This window comes from Poromitra crassiceps, assembly GCF_964638095.1.
Source record: "Poromitra crassiceps genome assembly, chromosome: 14".
Taxonomy (NCBI): domain Eukaryota; kingdom Metazoa; phylum Chordata; class Actinopteri; order Beryciformes; family Melamphaidae; genus Poromitra; species Poromitra crassiceps.
In genome coordinates, this window is record NC_139633.1 from 19,180,113 (window position 1) to 19,203,831 (window position 23,719).

Genomic DNA, 23,719 nt, shown 5'->3' on the forward strand with positions numbered 1-23,719 from the left:
TTGCTGACATTTAAATGAAAAGATAAATCACCACCCCTTCACTGTAGGTTAGGATAACGGCTATGCACTTTCAGTAACTTTCATCTGTCCAATTTCCCACTGACTTTAATGTAAAAAGATAAGAGAAACTAACTGTAAATGCTTCATATAAGAATATATAATCAAACATCAGTGAAAAGCAAAATGGACATAATGCAGCACCCTTTTTTTACTGCAAACTGTAAATAGTTTTGCACTGTCATCAGTACATGTATAGTATGACTGGGAGTCACTCACTGATGTGGTTGATGGCCCCGGCACAGAATTTGCCATAAAACTTCTTGGCCCCGAGGCCCCGAAGGTCGTGGATGGTGTAGGGCCACAGGTGCAGCACGTTGTTCCTGGAGAAAGAGTCTCTCTTCTCGATCACCACCACTTTGGCCCCCATCAAGGCCAGCTCAATGGCCGTCCGCAGGCCACAGGGGCCTCCCCCGATGATGAGGCACTGCAGGAGAGATGGATCAAATGGATCTCGGTATCAGTGCCAGAGAAGAATTGACTTACTGCTCGCATCTTTGTGGTATGAATCATAGGTGATGGAGACAGGTTTTGCAGAAGAGTGTGCCGGCGAACATGATATCATAATCATGAGTTGAGATGGGATGCCAACACATACACATCGATCATCAGGAGGGAGCAGCTCTTTGTTGTGCCTTTGCTGCATTTAGAGGAGTGAGTGTCTCATTCAAGGAGACTTCAAGTTTCAACTAAGTGTATTTATTTATATAGCCTGGTCCCTCTATCACATGCATACAGTATCTTAAAGAACTTGACAGAGAATTAACCTAACTAGATCTAACTGATCAACAATCAACCATAGAACAGAAAAAGCAGATATTTTCGCAAGGCATAACCTACCTATTCTACATACAGTAGCTAACCTACATAGCTTCAGGGATACTCAACTTGCTTTGCCCGGGGGCCACTTTTGTAAAATGATAGGAGGCCAGGGGCCAGTTCATAAACAAACATTAATATAATTTTTTCTGTAGCGGACTGTAGGTTTTTTGGGGTGTCAGCCGGGGGTTTAGTGTGACAATTCTGTGCAAACAGGATAGTTAGGTCAGGTTAAGTTAGTTAGGTTAAGTTAGTTTAGCACATATAAGTGCCTGCATGGGTGGCGAGCAGATGGCGGTATTTGACAATTTTGCTGGAGCTCAGTCAAACTTTATTTCACGCTAGTTTTCATTGTGAATTAGAAAATGGTCGGGGGGCCACTCTGCACCCCATCGCAGGCCGCATCTGTGACAAGATAGACATCTGTGGCAAATAGTGACAAGAACACGGGTAATGACCTGGGGCAGAAAAACTTCAGAAAGGATGGACATCTCTACTCGTGAACTCTCTATCTATCCACTTGGCCACGCTGGAGATACTGTATGTGAAGATTGTTAGTGGAAGAGATGAAAGATGGGGGGAAATAGTTTATGGGTATTTGTGAAGCAGGACATGATGAAGCTGCATTCTTTCCCCAGAGGTTTGCTTGCCAACGCCTTCTTCTGTAACCTTAAACCATTATTATCGTCTTTTCATCTCAAAGGTATTATTCATGCATCGACCTCACGCAAATATGCATGAAGTCAGTTCTTTGAGGTTGCGGCGTCTGAGAAGAATGCGTGATTCAAACATGACATCAGCCTCTCCAAGGGGAGATGAAAGGGAGAACTTGCGCTCTCCCTGTCTGGCAATCTCCGGTGAGGAGTGAGTGTGTGTGCGCGCGTGTGTGCATGTGCGTGCGCGCGTGTGTGTGTGTGTGTGTGTGTGTGTGTGTGTGTGTGTGTGTGTGGGTTTCCATGGCTGTGTCTTCATTCTTTTGGGAATTTCATCCATCAAAAATCACCCCTGCTGTGCTCAACAAGGTGGGCAGTCCCCTCCTGTCTTGATGACCTCACCCATGAGCTGAGGCTGAGCTCCGGTGTGGTTTGGTCCGGACAGGACAGGACAGGACAGGAGGATGTGAGTGATGAGGAACACATCATCCTATCATGTCATGTGTAGCCTGAGGTTATGAGGATGAGGTATTCTCAGGTGTGAGGCAAACACAGGTGGCGGTGGCTCTGCCTGGACAGGCCTGCTCACTGGCCCAGGATTCTGGTTTTTCTTCCCACGGCGAAGGCTGATTAAAGTGGCTCTTTACCACAAGAAGAGGCAACCCTCTGGCATGCAACCAGCAGAAATGGGCTGTAGAAAGCAGCCAAAAATGTAATAATTTAAGTGTCACCGAAAAATGAAAATGCAGTCATTATCTACTCACCCTCATGCCAGTGGAAGGTAGGGTGATGGTTTTTTAGTCCACAAAATATTTGTGGAGTTTTCCAGGTAAACAGACTTACAGCATTCTCTTAAGCAATTGAAGTTAATTGTGACCAACTTTCAAATGTACGAGAGAGAGAGAGAGAGAGAGAGAGAGAGAGAAACCATAAAATGTGTGTGTGTGTGTGTGTGTGTGTGTGTGTGTGTGTGTGTGTGTGTGTGGTGTGTGTGTGTGTGTGTGTGTGTGTGTGTGTGTGTGTGTGTGTGTGTGTGTGTGTCGTGTGTGTGTCGTGTGTGTGTGTGTGTGTGTGTGTGTCGTGTGTGTGTGTGTGTGTGCATGCGCGCCTGCGTGTGTGTGTGTGTGTGTGTGCGCGCGCGCGTGCGTGCATGTTTGCTTTGTTTTTACGTTTGAAAGTTGGTCACCATTCACTTCAATTGTTGAAGAGAATGCTGTAAGTCTGTTTCCCTGGAAAACTCCACCAATCTTCAGTGGACTAAAGAACTTGAGAGATAATGACAGAATTTTCATTTTTGGATGAACTTATCCTTGAATGTGTGCGTGTCAGCCTTACAGTATTACCGGTATTTATTCAGAGGTACTCTCACAATGTGCAGATTGCATCAAACCTCATGCTGTGTTTTGATCTGTCCACCGGGGGCGACCAGAGATGAGCTGTTTATTTTAGCCGCTTTCCACGCTCTGCCCTATTATTACAGATATGAGGCTTTTCCTGAGCGCCGGCTCCAGATCTGCTGAGTCAGGACACAGACTCACACTTCCTGTCTGCTTCCCACCTGTGACCTTCCTGTCGTCCCACTCCCTCCCCTCCCCTCCCCCCTCCCCTCCCCCCCTCCCCCCTCCCCCCGGCCCCCGCTCACATTTCACCTCAGCTTTATTAACGAGCCCTATCTGTCAGTCACACTCTCATTGTGTCGCACATATGAGGATGAGCTCGAGATAGTGGGACCATCGTAGGCGGATTTTGCGATGGGGGGGGGGGGGGGGGGGGGGGGGGCGGTACTGGGTGCCAGTGTGTTTGGGGGGGAAAATGCTTTTTTTTTTGCATGCAGCATAAATGTTATTTTCACCTATTCTATTTGAATATCTCTGCACACTGGGGTCCCTAAGCAGTGTTGGAATTGCATGACTGACAGTTGTGGATTCAACGAGCCAAATTGTATCCATGTGTGATGATGTTGTTAGTCCCCATAGCAACCATTTCATTGTAGTGAGACCATTTTTCAAAACTTGACCTCACCGTCTAAAATTATATTGTGACCTCTAGGATAATCACAGCCTCATGGAACTTCACAACCACAAACTAGAGAACTAGGACATTCAGGGGATGTATGGCTGATAGAGAATGAAATTCCACAGCCAAAAGGTAAACAGTGAACCACTTGAAGGAAACCAGTTGAAATGAAATGATGGAGCCAGGAGTCAGAAGAAGTCGTCTGATATGATGTATTGAACATAGATCTTGGCCAAGAGATGCACTCTTGTATATTCACGGATGGATACACAGGCTTACATACATTGAACAGAAACTCAAAGATACTTATAGGACACACATCAGATTACATGTCTTGACGCACATCAGATTACATGTCTTGACGCACACTGGAAGGCCATTCTGTAGACTCAACCTATCTGTTATTCTGGCCCTGTAGAGAGCACCGTGGCAAGGTGACAGGGCACAGTGTGCGATAGAGAGGAGCTGCAAATGTATGGTACAAGTTATCTAAATACGTCTGTCTGTGTATGTACACAGGTTATCCAAATATGATGTCTATCTGTGTATGTACACAGGTCATCTAACTATGAAGTATGTCTGTGTCATAACTATATGTAACTAAAATGGAAATGTATATGAATATATTAATAACTAGTGATTGTCCAAATAAAGGCTAATGTGATGTAAATTTTCTCTATCAATGGCTTTCCTAGGTATATTGACAATAATGGGGTTTCGGAGCTTCTGTGGGTGGGTCAGGGTTCTGATCCGACTCACAAAATGTGCATATGATAGCAGACTGGAGTATTGGCCTTGGCTATTGTCTGTACTTTCCGAGTGCCCTTCTACTTATTATTATTATTATTAAGAACACAACTCAAAATCCACACATGGCGACCATGCAGTGCAGCAACCTTACCTCTCGATAAAGGAGCATACAGATGAACATTATAGGGATTATAAGCATCCTGGAACCCCCTGGGGGGTAGGGGTGGGACAAGCAGATATCATCCTGATAATTGGCTGATATCTTATTATTTTTTTTACGTCTAACAGCGCGACATTTAGTGGGCAAAAAACAACAACATGCATATAGCTCCTTTAAGGTTCTCAGCTAAGTGCAGCAGACCACCAAGGGAAGCACAACATCAACTGACAATGGGCAACTGGCAACCCTCACTGGCATCTGGGACTTCATGGGGATTAGAACAACAGAAATGGAATAATACTCCAGTCTGCTTAGAAAGTTGTCCAAGCAGAGCCACGTTGCACTAAGACCCACCTGACCCAGACGTTTGGACCGTGTCGCTCTGTGTGGGACAGAACTATATGTGTATGATGAAAACTGTTAGACTGGATGGGAGCTTTTTCCACAGCACCTAATCATCTAGTGAAGGATGCAGATCCATCTGTCCAGAGAAGATGTAGAGCATAGAAATGCTGATGACACACATTGTAGGATCGCGCTCTGGGAAATAGATATGGAAAACATCAACTTAAATGTTTTTGCCAATCCAAGTTGGGGGGTGGGGGCTTTACAGTGCTTACCGGGAAGTAAAATTCATTGTTTGTATTTTGTTTTGTTTTTGTCCAAAGCTCCTGTATCAGATAAATGACAGATTCACTGTTCACCAATATGCTAAATGATGATAGTTCCCAACTGTCCCTTTATGAAAAACATGGTCTGTGTTGTGCTGGTGTAAACTGGCCCCAGTGCAGTTTGCCAGAGCAAGTTCGAATAGTTTCCCTACAATCTGGCTTTGTCCAGGGCCGCCACCGCCCAGGAAGGCTCTGTCTTCTCTTCTCTGTCTCTATCCCTCACTCTCACTGTTTACATCCACATCGCACGTACAGAGAGACAGCATCACTCAGAGAAGAGCAAAATATACAACGAGCGCCAATTCGCGATAGCTGCGACCACATTATGCACATTTTCCAAAAGGCAGGATGGAAGATGCAGCCAACCCTACTTTGCCTCTGCCACCCTGCATTTTGAAATTTGCCCCTCCCACCACCCCCTTTTAGCAAAAAAAAAAAAAAGACGATGGCAAATGTTTCTCCGTTTCAATAATGTTTCAGCAGTGAATCGATGCATCATATCAATATAATGTTTCAGCAGTGAATCGATGCATCATATCAATATAATAATGTTTCAGCAGTGAATCGATGCATCATATCAATATAATGTTTCAGCAGTGAATCGATGCATCATATCAATATAATAATGTTTCAGCAGTGAATCGATGCATCATATCAATATAATGTTTCAGCAGTGAATCGATGCATCATATCAATATAATAATGTTTCAGCAGTGAATCGATGCATCATATCAATATAATAATGTTTCAGCAGTGAATCGATGCATCATATCAATATAATAATGTTTCAGCAGTGAATCGATGCATCATATCAATATAATGTTTCAGCAGTGAATCGATGCATCATATCAATATAATGTTTCAGCAGTGAATCGATGCATCATATCTAGGGATGCACGATATATCGGCAATCATATCGGTATCGGCCAGTATCGGCCGATTTTTTAACATATCGGTCATATCGGTATCGGTCAGATGTTGCAATGTTAATATCGGTTATCATTATCAGCCAAATTCTTCACATTGATATGAAATAATGCAGTAAATCTATGATTTATGGGCTTTTCCAAAGGCTTTGCAAATAAAGAAATGCATAACTTTTTCAAATTCAGTGTTAACATGTGTTTTTCAGTATGTACAAAATGTGATGATCATAAAAATGTGGTTTTATACAGATCATATCGACATCGGTAAATATCGGTTATCGGCCATAACAGCAATGTTAATATCGGTTATCGGCATCGGCCAACATTTTCATATCGGTGCATCCCTAATCATATCAATATAATAATGTTTCAGCAGTGAATCGATGCATCATATCAATATAATGTTTCAGCAGTGAATCGATGCATCATATCAATATAATAATGTTTCAGCAGTGAATCGATGCATCATATCAATATAATGTTTCAGCAGTGAATCGATGCATCATATCAATATAATAATGTTTCAGCAGTGAATCGATGCATCATATCAATATAATGTTTCAGCAGTGAATCGATGCATCATATCAATATAATAATGTTTCAGCAGTGAATCGATGCATCATATCAATATAATGTTTCAGCAGTGAATCGATGCATCATATCAATATAATAATGTTTCAGCAGTGAATCGATGCATCATATCAATATAATAATGTTTCAGCAGTGAATCGATGCATCATATCAATATAATGTTTCAGCAGTGAATCGATGCATCATATCAATATAATAATGTTTCAGCAGTGAATCGATGCATCATATCAATATAATGTTTCAGCAGTGAATCGATGCATCATATCAATATAATAATGTTTCAGCAGTGAATCGATGCATCATATCAATATAATGTTTCAGCAGTGAATCGATGCATCATATCAATATAATAATGTTTCAGCAGTGAATCGATGCATCATATCAATATAATGTTTCAGCAGTGAATCGATGCATCATATCAATATAATAATGTTTCAGCAGTGAATCGATGCATCATATCAATATAATAATGTTTCAGCAGTGAATCGATGCATCATATCAATATAATAATGTTTCAGCAGTGAATCGATGCATCATATCAATATAATAATGTTTCAGCAGTGAATCGATGCATCATATCAATATAATGTTTCAGCAGTGAATCGATGCATCATATCAATATAATAATGTTTCAGCAGTGAATCGATGCATCATATCAATATAATAATGTTTCAGCAGTGAATCGATGCATCATATCAATATAATAATGTTTCAGCAGTGAATCGATGCATCATATCAATATAATGTTTCAGCAGTGAATCGATGCATCATATCAATATAATAATGTTTCAGCAGTGAATCGATGCATCATATCAATATAATGTTTCAGCAGTGAATCGATGCATCATATCAATATAATAATGTTTCAGCAGTGAATCGATGCATCATATCAATATAATAATGTTTCAGCAGTGAATCGATGCATCATATCAATATAATAATGTTTCAGCAGTGAATCGATGCATCATATCAATATAATAATGTTTCAGCAGTGAATCGATGCATCATATCAATATAATGTTTCAGCAGTGAATCGATGCATCATATCAATATAATAATGTTTCAGCAGTGAATCGATGCATCATATCAATATAATAATGTTTCAGCAGTGAATCGATGCATCATATCAATATAATAATGTTTCAGCAGTGAATCGATGCATCATATCAATATAATGTTTCAGCAGTGAATCGATGCATCATATCAATATAATAATGTTTCAGCAGTGAATCGATGCATCATATCAATATAATAATGTTTCAGCAGTGAATCGATGCATCATATCAATATAATGTTTCAGCAGTGAATCGATGCATCATATCAATATAATAATGTTTCAGCAGTGAATCGATGCATCATATCAATATAATGTTTCAGCAGTGAATCGATGCATCATATCAATATAATAATGTTTCAGCAGTGAATCGATGCATCATATCAATATAATGTTTCAGCATTGAATCGATGCATCATATCAATATAATGTTTCAGCAGTGAATCGATGCATCATATCAATATAATAATGTTTCAGCAGTGAATCGATGCATCATATCAATATAATAATGTTTCAGCAGTGAATCGATGCATCATATCAATATAATAATGTTTCAGCAGTGAATCGATGCATCATATCAATATAATAATGTTTCAGCAGTGAATCGATGCATCATATCAATATAATGTTTCAGCAGTGAATCGATGCATCATATCAATATAATAATGTTTCAGCAGTGAATCGATGCATCATATCAATATAATGTTTCAGCAGTGAATCGATGCATCATATCAATATAATAATGTTTCAGCAGTGAATCGATGCATCATATCAATATAATGTTTCAGCAGTGAATCGATGCATCATATCAATATAATAATGTTTCAGCAGTGAATCGATGCATCATATCAATATAATGTTTCAGCAGTGAATCGATGCATCATATCAATATAATAATGTTTCAGCAGTGAATCGATGCATCATATCCATATAATAATGTTTCAGCAGTGAATCGATGCATCATATCAATATAATAATGTTTCAGCAGTGAATCGATGCATCATATCAATATAATAATGTTTCAGCAGTGAATCGATGCATCATATCAATATAATGTTTCAGCAGTGAATCGATGCATCATATCAATATAATAATGTTTCAGCAGTGAATCGATGCATCATATCAATATAATGTTTCAGCAGTGAATCGATGCATCATATCAATATAATAATGTTTCAGCAGTGAATCGATGCATCATATCAATATAATGTTTCAGCAGTGAATCGATGCATCATATCAATATAATAATGTTTCAGCAGTGAATCGATGCATCATATCAATATAATGTTTCAGCAGTGAATCGATGCATCATATCAATATAATAATGTTTCAGCAGTGAATCGATGCATCATATCAATATAATAATGTTTCAGCAGTGAATCGATGCATCATATCAATATAATGTTTCAGCAGTGAATCGATGCATCATATCAATATAATAATGTTTCAGCAGTGAATCGATGCATCATATCCATATATCAATTAGCGGGGTGATTAATTGGCTTCCATGTTGGTACTTGCAAAAAGTGGATGGAGAACAAACAAACCATAGGTGTGTGTCCGATGTGTCATTGCAGCCAGCAGCTGTATCAGGCCATAAAACAGGATGACATCACATCCTACAAAGATTGCTGCAGCAGCAGGAATTTGGAGGCTGGGTGTCGAGTGACATCACAGGCTGGGTGTCGAGTGACATCACAGGCTGGGTGTCGAGTCGAGTGACATCACATCTTTCACCGTTAAGCAGTGGAGCTCTTATATTAAAACATGAGCCGTCACCCTCTGCTTTTACAAGTTAATAACCTTCTGTCCTGTGAATAATAAGAAGTTACCTCTGACCTTATACTGTACATGTGTGGAAACTAACAATTGATTAGAAATCTCAAACCTAAAAAAGAAAAAAGCAATCTTTTCACAATCCACCTAATAAACTTACAGTAACTATGTGTGTTTTAATAATATACACACAATCTATTGTTTGTACATCTGGTGTAGTACTTCATATACACAGCAGCACTACTTTATATTTGGCAGCACTTTCCTGCGGTTTGTCAGAATGACAGGATTTGTGCGAAAACGTTTGGCACAGCAGGTTAGGACAATCACAGTTTCTTCAAAAAGCTTCATTACCACTTTGATGTGGCTCGAATCAGACAAAGCTTGTAAAAAACTAAACGCTCACACTGGAGCAATTAAAACACACTTTAATAACAATCTGGGCCTGGACCCAACGTCTTTTGAGGAGCCCGTAAAGAGCTCCCCCTCAGTGTAAAACCTGCGCCAAATAATCACACTTGCTGAGTGATGCTGTCTGTTCCTCAATAAGGAACACTCCTTCAATCTGGGAGGAACGCATGATCAGTCGTCACCCCCGCCCCAGGAGGGCACGAATGAGGGGTGCACGCGCACCCGCCTTGTTTTATTTTCTAATCTGGATCTGGCATCCATAGGACTTCTAAAATAAAGATTTTGATGATCCCAAAAAAAACGGTCCTTTTTTCAATGTTTTATTACCCCTATGAGACCCGCAGGAGTGCTGAAAGGAACGCCGGCGAGACTGTCTTTCAGAGACTGTGGCGCGCTCAGATTTTGGGCTAGGGGAAAGGTAGGGATATCATTTGAAACTAGACAACCTAAGGTTTCCAATGGGACCAAGCCTGTCATGCTAAAGTGCAAAGTTAGGTGATGTTAGGCGAAATTTTGGCAAGGGAAAAACTGCCATGACCATTTTCCAAATGGTCCCTTGACCAGTGATCTCAATATATCTGAATAAAAATGGATGACATGGGTACCCACAAGCCTCCCCTGTATGTAGAAAAACACCCAAACCCCTCAGCACACACGTCCCCCAAACCTTCTCTCTCCCATTTGTAGGTATAGCCTATCTTTATGAACCAAGTTAAGAATAGCTCTCTCTTGTTACATGTATTTTAGGAATGTCCTGATCTGTAATTCTGTATGTGATTGTCTCTTTTGGGTATGGGCTATGTTGCCTTATTTGGCCATAGGGCTAGATGGTGGTTTTCTATGTATTCGTGCAGTCCGTTAAACATTTTAATTGCTTTATGGTTGTTTCTCTGTGTTTTTTTCTTGATTTTGGAATATGTAGGCGTCTGTGGCTTGGGTGTGTAGTATGTTTTTGTGGTGCGTTTTGTTAGTGTTTGCATGTGTGGATATATACAGTACAGACAATACAGTGTATTCACAAACACTTGTGGGCGTGTGAGATTATATAGTTCCTACATACAGAACATACCGTACATAACATTAACTTAGATTAATGCTCTCCACATGGAGATTGCTTCAGTGTCTGTATTTCATGCGATATGTTATTTTTTAAATGGAAAAGTAACAACACTCTAGTGGACTGACTGCTCTGTATAGGCTTGTGACATAGCACCTGTTTGAGAACGGTAGAATCAGTGCAAAGTGTTGTATAACTCTTTAATTTCCTGTACTGTCCGTAGGGTGCAGCTGCAGAGAAAGAGTGAGTGTGTAGCTGATGGGATGTGTCTTGAGAGACAGAGTTTAACGTGACGGCAGTGACACCATTAGCCACAGCACTGTGCAATATACTGCAGCAGACAGAGTTTAACGTGACAGCAGTGACACTATTAGCCACAGCACTGTGCAATATACTGCAGCAGACAGAGGTTAACGTGATGGCGGTGACACCATTAGCCACAGCACTGTGCAATATACTGCAGCAGACAGAGTTTAACGTGACGGCAGTGACACCATTAGCCACAGCACTGTGCAATATACTGCAGCAGACAGAGGTTAACGTGACGGCGGTGACACCATTAGCCACAGCACTGTGCAATATACTGCAGCAGACAGAGTTTAACGTGACGGCAGTGACACCATTAGCCACAGCACTCTGCAATATACTGCAACAGACAGAGGTTAACGTGATGCCGGTGACACCATTAGCCACAGCACTCTGCAATATACTGCAACAGACAGAGTTTAACATGACAGCAGTGACACTGCATTAGCCACAGCACTCTGCAATATACTGCAGCAGACAGAGGTTAACGTGACAGCGGTGACACTGCATTAGCCACAGCACTCTGTAATATACTGTAGCAGACAGAGGTTAACGTGACAGCAGTGACACTGCATTAGCCACAGCACTCTGCAATATACTGTAGCAGACAGAGGTTAACGTGACGGTGGTGACACTGCATTAGCCACAGCACTCTGCAATATACTGCAGCAGACAGAGGTTAACGTGACGGCGGTGACACTGCATTAGCCACAGCACTCTGCAATATACTGTAGCAGACAGAGTTTAACGTGACGGTGGTGACACTGCATTAGCCACAGCACTCTGCAATATACTGCAGCAGACCTGAGGTTAACGTGATGGCGGTGACACTGCATTAGCCACAGCACTCTGCAATATACTGCAGCAGACCTGAGGTTAACGTGATGGCGGTGACACTGCATTAGCCACAGCACTCTGCAATATACTGCAGCAGACCTGAGGTTAACGTGATGGCGGTGACACTGCATTAGCCACAGCACTCTGCAATATACTGCAGCAGACCTGTCCTAAGAAGAGACAAAGTGCTTACTGTGGAAAAACTAAATGACAATGGATAACAAGGCTAACAAGGTCCAGCCACAACCGCTTCTGCCACCAAGTCAAAATCATGATCAGAAAACTTCAACCATAATGAAATATGAGCAATTTCTTGTGTAATACTAATTTGTATGGTGATATATATTTATACAAATGATTCAAAGTATATAGGAATAAAAACATAAATTGAGGTTTTATGGAACCTTGTTTCAATTTACAATGCTAGTCAGTGCTATCTTCTCTCTATCCTTTATGAATTCCTCATCTTACTTCTCTTGTATTTATTTTTCTTGTCATTTTAAAGAAAGCCTAACAGGGACAGGAGTTGGAAATTGGTATAACCTCTATATGCAGAACAAAAGTTGCATCCACCAGTTGAAGTTAATTTGCATTGCCCCTATCAAATAAACATATAGATAAAATACATAACATAACTATTATTGATCTTACCTTGGTGCCCACGCAGGCTTGGCCTTTCTTGTATTCTTTATGGGACATCCTCTTGTCCAGCTTACTCCACAGTGCTTTGGCCTTCCAGGTGGTGACCTTACTCCTCAGACTGGTGTAGAAGGAGTTGTTGTCCTGAGGGTCCAGGTCCAGCTGCCCGCACAGGATGTTGAAGGCCTGCAGCGTGCCCTTACAGGTCGAGGCCTGGACGAACTTCTCAAACTGCTTGCCTACATTATCCCTCTCCTCCTCCATCTCGCCCATGGTTCCTGCTCTGCAAGAGATGCTTTGGTTTGCTGAGGCTGCAGTTTGGTCCGCTGCTCGATCCTGCTCTCCTCTAGCTGTGGCTACACCCTCGGCTCGGCCCGCACCGTCATGCCCCGTCTAAGGAGGCAAGAAACAGAGAGTGTGATGTCATCTCATGGCAAGGAATCCTTCACAGATGGCTTTACACAACTGATGCTTTTTCCATTCTCTATTATTAGCCTTGGGAAAAAAACGACCCTGGTTCATTGCATTACTTCAATTCATAGAATTGGTTTATGACAGTGGTTCCAAAACTGGGGTACGCATACCCCTAGGGGTACTACAGGTTAGAGAAAGGGGAAAATGGAACAAATGTAAGAATAAATCTTGAAAATAAATGAAACATGAAAATAGATCTGCTCAGGAGAGACACTAATTGCAACTCTTTCACACACGACACACGAGTCAAATGGCTTCATCGTAAAGGTGTTACATTATGGATTTGGATTTCCATCAAGTAACCTACCTAAACAGTAACACTGTGTGTAAATTACGTGTATGTCGGTTGTAATTTCATTTGAATGCTCTCACTGTACCCCTCCTGCCTAGCATGCAGTATCTCAAAATGTATATTTTTGAAATGCAGTGAACTCAAACCCACATTGACAACATTCCAAGCGGAGGCAAGGTTATGAGATAATACTAGTGGGCAGAAACTGCAGCAAGAGAGAGAAATGAGACAGTTTGATATTGTCAGACAGCTGTGATGCATGTTTACTACAGGGATAAATGGTGCTTTATGGAAGCGTAACCACTTGAACTTGTAAAAAGAGCAATTTGTGGTTCTATATAGTACTTACTGGTTCAACATATAGAGCCATATTATTCAGCAGTTTGGGGGTTTGTGAATGGCTTTATCTTTATACAGAACCCAACAGTTCTATACAAAGTTTCATTGACAAATTATATATCCACTACTATAGATAATTATTTCTAGTAAAGTAAACTATGGGATGCTAATGAAGCTGTTAGCTATCTCAGGACTTTTTCCATGATAAGATCAGCTGTATATTTTTGGGATTGAGTCGAGAGTTGATATATTTTTCTCAAAATGGGTAATGCATTTTTGGAGTGAAAGCCTCCATAATACAGTAAAAGCAAAAATGGCTCCAGCCAGGGAACCTATATGCACATCTGCCAAAATATGCCCCTCTGCAGGTTTAACTGTTGAGTGTCCACAATCCTGTCTGAATGGCAGTTGAATCTGTGTCATGAAATAAAAAATGAACCATTTGTTTCTGAGTTTGGTTCTATATGATTTAATGTGATAATAATTCTATATCGCATCTTAAAAAGGCAGGAAAAAGCCGTTTCCCTATGATTACAAACGAAAGAACGGTTTGTTTAACTGTGAAGCACCTTCCTTTTCCTGGAGTGCATGGATGGATAATTAGACAGAAAAAGGTATTTATTATCATGTGGCATTTTCTCTCCCATGGCTGAAAACCAGACAAAGTCCCCCCCCCCCCCCTGTTTGAAACAAGTTGGACGTCAAACCCCGGATCACCACTGATTGATTGGCCATGCCTGCTTTGTGTTCCACCCGTCTCTAAGATGTGTGCATATTAATATACAATATGCGTATGCGTGTGCATGCGAATGACACAATTACTAAAGCACATTCCTATATCAAAAGGGATCTGACAGAACTGAATACAATGTAATTTTCCCTTTACTCAAATCAACCATCAAACATTTTGAAAATCATGCCAGCAAATCTGCGCCCGAGCAGAACATCAAAGCGAAATGTGGAAAATGTCTTAATTAGGTACGAGTGTGCTCTTTTGGGTGGAGACCACTGCTTCTGTGAGTTTTTGGGAGTGGCCTGCCTTTGATATTGTAATGTCCCACAGAGCGGGATGGGCCAGGCCAGAGGAGAGGTCAGGCTATAGCTGCGTGGGACGTCCCGTGTCCCCCCCCCCCCCCCCCCCCCCCCCGACCCCCAAAACAACAGTGTCCCACTAACTCTCACCCCCCAGCGCGCCGTCCAGCTGACAAATAACGGCTCATCAAACTGAGATGTCAAGACACAAATGTACACAACAAAATACTATTTGTTCAAAAAGTGTTTCCTCCAGAATTGCACGTTCACAGCAAATACACCAATATACAGAACATTCAGTACTTTGTTCAATGACCATTCAGCCGTGGTTTTGTGTTTTTGGTGGTACAGTCAGTGTGTGGAAGATGTTCAATGTTGCCCCAGCAGCAAAAGAATCTCCCACTATGCTAAAATTAACATGATTCTTCTACTGCAGAAGATCCTGTTTGGCTGTATGTTAGCATCCTGTTTTGATGCTGTTGTTATGCTACATTACAGAAAGCAGGAGCTGGAGACACGCACCCGAAAACCTTAGGAAGAAGGCATCAGATGAAAAAACTAGTATCCTCCCATTAAAAAAAATAATAATAATGCAAAATATTTCACAATGTCACAACTTTCTCAAAATATGTGAGTATTGTACTACTATAGATTATGTACAGGTAATTTCTCCATTTTCTTCATCTGATTTTTATATTACAGAGAAAAATTCTGCCAGAGAGAACAACACCACCCAGCCCATACAGGACAGAGAGAGGGACATCACATCAATCATCTGTCCCCCCTCCTTCCCGAGAAAAGTTACGCACCCTGTTGACCCCCGGACCACTCCGTGCCCTCGTAGTCTGCGAGCAGCGGCTGGTGGTGGTGGAGGTGAACCTCGGATGCCTTTCGGCGTAGACAGTCAGCCCCACACTCAATGCCCCACATTCCTTTGCCACGTGGCTACAAAAGCTCTGAACTGCTCCATCAGCACGGGGGCCACCGGCTACACCCCCCCAGCCCCCCTCAGTGGCTCAACAAAACCAGCCAGTCGGCGGCATGCTCATCGTGCCATGGGGGCCACTCTGTACGTTTTGTTTTGTTCTGTTTTGTTTTTGTGGGGGTTTTTTTGTAGTTCTTTTATGGTCTGATTGTGAATGAGTGGCGAGCGATGGTTGAGACAAGCAAGATATACGATGCAGGTGTTTTGATTCTCCATGCATGGCAGGAGGCCGCCATGGGAAAACTGTTGTGTTTTCTACCATGTGGCTTTATAACAATTGTGCTATACTGGATGTTGTGTATTGAACAAATATTATATTCTGGCCAGATTAAATGTGTTTGGGGGGAAAATGAATGTACAAAATATTATGGACATACTGGTATTCCTAATATTGAGTTGCAACCTCTTTTGTCCAATCAACATCTCAACTGCATCTCAAAGCTTCAAACACATCTGCTTCTCTTTATCTGGGATAAAGACTTTTACCTGCATTTACATCACACTGATGTACTTGCAATAGAGAGGCAAAGTGACCGCCTACTTCCTGCTTCAGCAGCACTGTACCAGAGGTTTTCATCTGGTATTTATTTTCCCATAGACATTTCGTAAAATGCTTATAAAAATAGTTTTAATTCATCAAACCAAACGGTTCAGCTAACCAAAATGTAAAAAAAACGACATTGAAAAAATATTTTCTTTAAATCCATTTTTTTTTTTTACGTTTTAGTCCTAGTGAAATGTTATGTGGTCTCTCCTGATTCTAAATGTATCTGAACCGTTTGGTTTGAACAAGTAAAACAGTTTTTAGAAGCATTTTCCGAAATGTCTATGGGAAAATAAATGGCGGATGAAAATCTCTAGTACAGTGCTGAAGCAGGAAGCAGGCGGTCACTTTGCCTCTCTATCGTTGTGAACTACTGAAAACCTCCATTGTTCTGACTCACTAAGAATTGCCTGTCATCACAGCAACATTTTGATTTTACATCAGATTGTTCCAAACTTTCAGCAAAGTATAAAGATAATTTGTGCTTTGATGGAAAATGTTTGAATAAAGACATGCTGACTGAATAAAGACATGCTGACTGCAGTTCTGCCATCACATTTCCATTCAACTCAAAAGGCCCAATCATTGGAACCATCTGTTGCAGGAGTCTGTGTGGATTAATGAAAAGGTACCACTTACTGTCTTTATAGCCGAGTCAATGCTGAAGGCTCAAACTATATTGTCCCAGACAGAGTCCTATGACTTCACCATCTCAGGCTGACAGAATGGAAAGTCAGTTGTGGGCAGACAAAACCAACCCACAGAACGGCTGTAAAAAGACAGTGCAATGACAGATGGAGCGGAAAGAATACACATGCGCGCACACACGCCATACATCACGCATCAGCCCAGCCGTATAATGTTTAAAAGGGATCGGAGCGTTTAACAGTGTGTCGGTTGGAAGACGCCTGTCTGTTTAGAAAATGATCTGACCGAGTTCAACTGACTGAGGCTATTTGAGAAAGTCAAAGGCGAATGATTAATGTCTTTGTCTACACACACTGGGCGTTTATTTATTGATATCTGTGGTGTGTTATCAATGTTGAAGAATGCAAGCAAATAGTTACTAGGGCTGTGCAATTAATCACATTTTAATCGCAATTTCAATTTTGGCTCCCCGCAATTATGAAAACAAGATAATCAAGATAAAGCAATAATTTTTTTTTATATTATTTATTTTAGTTTGGCTATTTATTTATCCTTTTCCCCCCTTTGTTTTTCAGTTAAATTGTAGGCTATTTCAATTGAAAAGGAATTGAGTATTAAAAAGACAAGTTTTTCCAAGTTCAATAAATGCACAATTTTGCCAAAGTTAATCAGTAATCACGTTAAATAATCGTGATGTCAATATCAGTCAAAAATAATCGTGATTATGATTTTTGCCATAACCGAGCAGTCCTAATAGTTACTGTTACTCCACAGTAGTGACCCTTGTGCTTTACATCATAATTTATTATTTGTGTAATTAGTTTGCCGTAGACACGCTGCCTCGAGAGAATGAGTTTCTGCACGTTGTCTGTGCAGTGCAGATGATGCAGTGCACAGACATACAGGGCACTGTAGCCACTCAGTATGCTCGCTTTCTAGTATGATGGAGGAGGAATGTCAGGAATTTGAAATATGTACCTGTTACACCTGGCCTGCTGAGGAATAGAATCAAAACACACGCAAATTAATAATTTGGAAATAATACCAAAGTCAAGTTTTATTATTGTAACGATCTCCCAGTTAATACACAGGCCCATGTGATCACCACCAGAGTGCCATTTGGAAATAGAAAGGTTGTATAAGTATGACTCTGATCCTCACCACTAGTCCACTACTATGGGAAGGGGTGGGGAGCGGGTCAGAGCAGTGACACTGTCTCTCTTTGTTGCTGGCTGCACAGCACATAGCCTCAGGCTGTCAGAGCACAATGGGAAGCTGACAACACAAGGAAAACATTGAGTGTTGGGAAACGCTCATACTGTAGTGCAATTACAATCTGTACTGAGGAAAACCAGGAAGGAACCCTCTCTGCCCCTGATAAGCAGGCAGCATGCCTCAGCGGCTCTGCCCCTCCCCAGGGCCCAAAACTCCACAGTATTATCTCAACTCTCTGAAATCTGCTGGCACGTTCAGCCAGCGGTGCCAAAACAACAGAAGAACAGTCAGGAGGAGCAGGGTACAAACAACTGTCAGTCATCTTCAGAGGAGAAAATCGTTAATTCACACCAACAGAAGCAGGCTTCTGAAGAGCGCAGGCTGCTGGTCTGCAGGCCCATCTGGCCCGGACGGGCAGTGTGTTAAACACATGTCCTGTGTGGAGAACCATTTTGTCTGGACCCACTTCAATCACTGAGCTCAAAGCATTACGCCCGCTCGGCTATTTGAAGTCTGACAAGAATAATCCACTGGGCCAATTATCTTGACCCTATCAGCCACACATTCTCTGCCTGGTTTGTTGCAGTAAATGAGCTAATAGTTGACTGGATGGAGTCGTTATCATGATGTCATAGAAACGTGTAAAGCACAAATAATGCTCTGTCCGCTGATCTCAAAATAAAGGGGAAAGAGCCATTAGAGTCGACCATTAGAAATTAATGAACATGAATCCTCTAAAGTGGTGGAAAACGGAAAAAGTGAGAGGCAAAGACAAAAACTGCCTCTAGTCTAGACTGACTCACTGACATATATATACAGGTATATGACTCACTGACATATACAGTATATACAGGTCTATGACTCACTGACATATATATACAGGTCTGGTCTAGACTCACTCACTGACATATATATATACAGGCCTTTGACTCACTGACATATATATACAGGTCTATGACTCACTGACATATACAGGTCTGGTCTAGACTCACTCACTGACATAAATATACAGGTCTATGACTCACTGACATATATACAGGTCTATGACTCACTGACATATATACAGGTCTATGACTCACTGACATATATACAGGTCTATGACTCACTGACATATATATACAGGTCTATGACTCACTGACATATATACAGGTCTATGACTCACTGACATATATATACAGGTCTATGACTCACTGACATATATATACAGGTCTATGACTCACTGACATATATATACAGGTCTGGTCTAGACTGACTCACTGACATATATATACAGGTCTATGACTCACTGACATATATATACAGGTCTGGTCTAGACTGACTCATTGACATATATATACAGGTCTATGACTCACTGACATATATACAGGTCTGGTCTAGACTGACTCACTGACATATATACAGGTCTGGTCTAGACTGACTCACTGACATATATATACAGGTCTATGACTCACTGACATATATATACAGGTCTATGACTCACTGACATATATATACAGGTCTGGTCTAGACTGACTCACTGACATATATATACAGGTCTATGACTCACTGACATATATATACAGGTCTATGACTCACTGACATATATATACAGGTCTGGTCTAGACTGACTCACTGACATATATATACAGGTCTATGACTCACTGACATATATATACAGGTCTATGACTCACTGACATATATATACAGGTCTGGTCTAGACTGACTCACTGACATATATATACAGGTCTATGACTCACTGACATACATGTATATATACAGGTCTGGTCTAGACTGACTCCCTGACATATATATACAGGTCTGGTCTAGACTGACTCACTGACATACAGGTCTGGTCTAGACTGACTCACTGACATATACGGTAGGGTCACTTTTCATAATTGTTTCAGATGTGAAGCCCTGTGAGACTAGAACTATGATTTAAGGCTGTAAGTAAACTTGACTTGACCTGATGACTGATCCATACCTCTGCATGGCAGTGATGGTCTGGGTGCCAGTATGTGTTCCTGCAGGGCAGGGAGAGCGGCCCCCATAAGCCAACTTTCAGTAAAGCCATGCTCAGAATAGACAGGTGTCATGTTCCTGAGGAGAACGTGTTCCTGAGGAAAACAGCACATGACCCCTGTGAAGAAGTCAAGAGGGCTGTAATGAAAACCTGTAAACAAGACCAGCTCCAATGTCCAGTAGACTAGGGATGTCCCGATACTAGAATTTGTAGCTTCAATACCGATACTCAGGTAAATACTCGGTAGATAATGGCATCTACCAAAAATGGTAGATACCAAAAATGGTAGATAGATACCATTTTTGATACCACGGGGGTAAAATGACAATACATCAACAGGCATAAAGATAAACGAAGACAGATGGACGGACAGAAAGCACTGTTAGTATCGATAAAAAATGCAAGTGAGTATTGTATCCGTAATTTTTTTTTGGTATTGATACTTATCGATACTATCGATACTTTTGACAACCCTAGCGTCCAGAGTTCAACCCTATGACAGGTCAAGGCTTCTCGTCCATCTGCATTAATAGACAGGACAGGTGCCTGCCTGGTGCCAAAACAGACCAGCGCTTTACACAATAACTAATGGTGGAAAATGATTGTCTACTGAAACACCATACTGTCCTCTTTGATAACAGCCAGGAGTGTATCGTTGTCACCAGGTAAACCTGGTCCTGATAAATCACTGAGTAAGACGTTATCATGTCTCAAATGACATTTCATAATAACGCTCTGTGCGTCACGTCAGCTAGAAGTGCATCAAGCTTCCTGAGACGCCTCTCTGTTCATGTGGAGTGGGTGTCTGCGTTCCTGTCCAGATCAAAGCGGACAGGAGCCCCTGTTTAGAGTGTGACTTCTTTCAATCTGGCCCTCTCTCTGCCAGAGGAAGCTTGTTAATGTTGTCCCGGGGTGGATTTACTGCTGAAAACATGCTGCATGGTACCTCCTTCTGTAACTCCATCTCTCCGCTGTGCGTGTTGCCTTGAGATAAGTGCCATGTGCCCCAAAGTATAATGCTCCAATGTGCCAATAAGAGAGTGGACACGGCCCTTTTGCAGAGCATATAAATATCTCTTCCCGTTTGGATCTGACCTGCGGGATTTGAATTTGATCCTTGCCAAGGTACTTGATCCCGACTGAGCAGAACATGGCAAGTTCACAGAAAGGGTGTTCTGCACCGAAAGGCTACTGAGAATGCATTGAAGTGTTGTGTTTGTTTCTTTTTAGGGCAGTCCACTCACCTTAAAGGGACAGCTCACCCTAAAATCCAAAATACATATTTTCCCTCTCACCTGCAGTGATATTTATCCATCTATATCGTTTTGTATTAGTTGCCTGAGTTTTGGAGGTATCGGCCGCAGAGTTTGTGCCTTCTCTCCAATACAATGGAACTGGATGGCACTCGGCTTGTGGTGCTCAAAAGTACCAAAGAAATACATTTGATAAACTCAATAGCAATGTCTCTTTCCAGAAATCATGACCCGGTTACTCAAGATAATCCACAGACCTTGTTATGAACAGTTTCATCTAGGAGCTATTTTCCTTTGTAGGAACTAGCTAGCAGCTAGCGGGTGTAGTTCGGGTCCTTGACATTGCTGTTGAGTTTTTCAAATGTATTTTTGTGTTTCTTTGAGCACCACAAGCCGAGTGCCATCCAGTTCCATTGTATTGGAGAGAAGGCAGCCATCTCTACAGCAGATATCTCCAAAACTCAGGTAACTAACACAAAACGATGTAGATGGATAAATAGCACTACAGGTGAAAGGAAAAATATGTATTTTGGATTTTAGGGTGAGCTGTCCCTTTAAGTATTTGTATTCTTTATTCAGACAGTTGGGAAATCAAAGACTTGTCCAGTACATTAGTGTAACCAATTAGGGTGACAAGATCTATAGTTAATTTCAGGGCGACCTAATTGAACAAATTGTTAATTTTATAAAATGGTGGTTCAATTAGTTTCCAGTTTTCCAAACTGATTCTAATAATCTATGCATGATGCATTGTGAAGGCTAGCCTTTTCCACTTTATATCCACAGACACCTCATTGAAAATGAGCAGAAAGCTAGTTGGTAGTGCACAGACCAGCTTATGAGAATAACACACACCCAACCCATCTGAGCCTCTCTGAGGGTCTCTTTTGTGTGGCTGATGATGCCTGGAAGCACGTGTCCATTTTTTACAGTGTGGAACTAGGAAGGAAACATATTGGAGAGAGGAAGGAGAAAGTTTATAGCACCATCCTGGAAATAGTGGACAAGCCTCTCCTCAGGCTGTGTGCAACACATTTTCCATTGTTTGTGTCCAGCGCCTGCTAGCCTAGCCTCAGGTGTCTGTATGGCATGATGGTGGAGAGGTGTCCACAGCCTGCTAGGCTAGCGTCAGGTGTCTGCATGGCATGCTGGAGAGGTGTCCCGTGTTACTTGGCTTTGAATAATGTAAAACACAGTTCTTCTTGGAGTCACATTTCCTTAACCCTAGAATGCAGAAAGTGGGTCAAAAAGACCCGGACAAATGGCAAAGTATGTCGCCATGGCGACATTGCAAACGCTCAACTGTAAGCTAAAGTACCACAGTGGTTCTCAGCGTAGGCTCCGGGGACCGCAGGGTCCTTGAGAAGGTACCAGAGGGTTCACTCCCAGTGTAACCTGCGTTATGTTGACAGTCTGAGCACTGAACCTTCACCATGGGAGGCCGACAGTCTAGTGAGGAGGCTACAGCCAGGTGGGTCTAGCGTCTGTCACTAGGGCGTGTCTTAAGGCATCGGGAGGGAGGTTTACTCAGTGCACACTCACAGCACGACCACTGGCTCCCAGGACACCAGCAAATGGGTGAATTGTCAAACTTCCTCCTTATTTAATTTACAAGAAGGTAACACATACATAGATACTGTAGGGGAATACTGCTTTTTCAGGGTCGTGACTTACAAGACTGAGAGTCTGAAGTGCTTTGGTCCTCTCAGCCTATTGGGTTCTTCTCATGTTAGATGTGACAGTCCTGGTGATACATCCAGCATTATGTGAAGATTGAGATTCCTCATGATGATCATCAGGAGGTAGGCCTGCGTCTGAGTGAAGGACCTGTGCCACTTTCTGTAAGGCCGTTTTGATCTGCACACTGTTTTTAAGCTAAGGTCCCATAAAGCCACTGAATACAACCTAAAAATAAGAGGCTGCAGCCAGGGACATCTGCAGTTGTGGAAGTGACTTCTTGAGCATTAGCTACAGAAGCATCTCTGAAATGTGCTGAGATTTTATGCTTTTCATATTAAGATTTTTTAGTTTACTTTACTTTACTTTACTTTACTTTTTGGCAATAGTCAACCGCCACAGCTTGAAAAATCTCTGTGAGCTTGCATACAATGTCCACTCAATGCTGAATGAATAGTGTTTGATCTATACACCTGCTTCAAGGGACCGGCCGTGATGATTACATTTATACATATATACACAGCCTTGTGGTCTC

At 41.6% G+C, this 23,719-nt stretch overlaps 1 protein-coding gene across 1 annotated transcript in view; it reads right to left on the minus strand.

Annotated features, from left to right (window-relative positions):
* The window catches only part of mical2a (microtubule associated monooxygenase, calponin and LIM domain containing 2a), a gene marked incomplete at both ends in the record, with an annotated part of 38,161 nt that extends 25,165 nt beyond the window's left edge, over window positions 1–12,996 (minus strand). Inside the window, 2 exons of the mRNA XM_083650519.1 lie at window positions 277–484; window positions 12,736–12,996. Coding sequence (XP_083506645.1) covers window positions 277–484; window positions 12,736–12,996 — 469 coding nt within the window. The remainder of the gene's footprint in view (window positions 1–276; window positions 485–12,735) is intronic.
* Window positions 12,997–23,719: the final 10,723 nt, after the last annotated feature.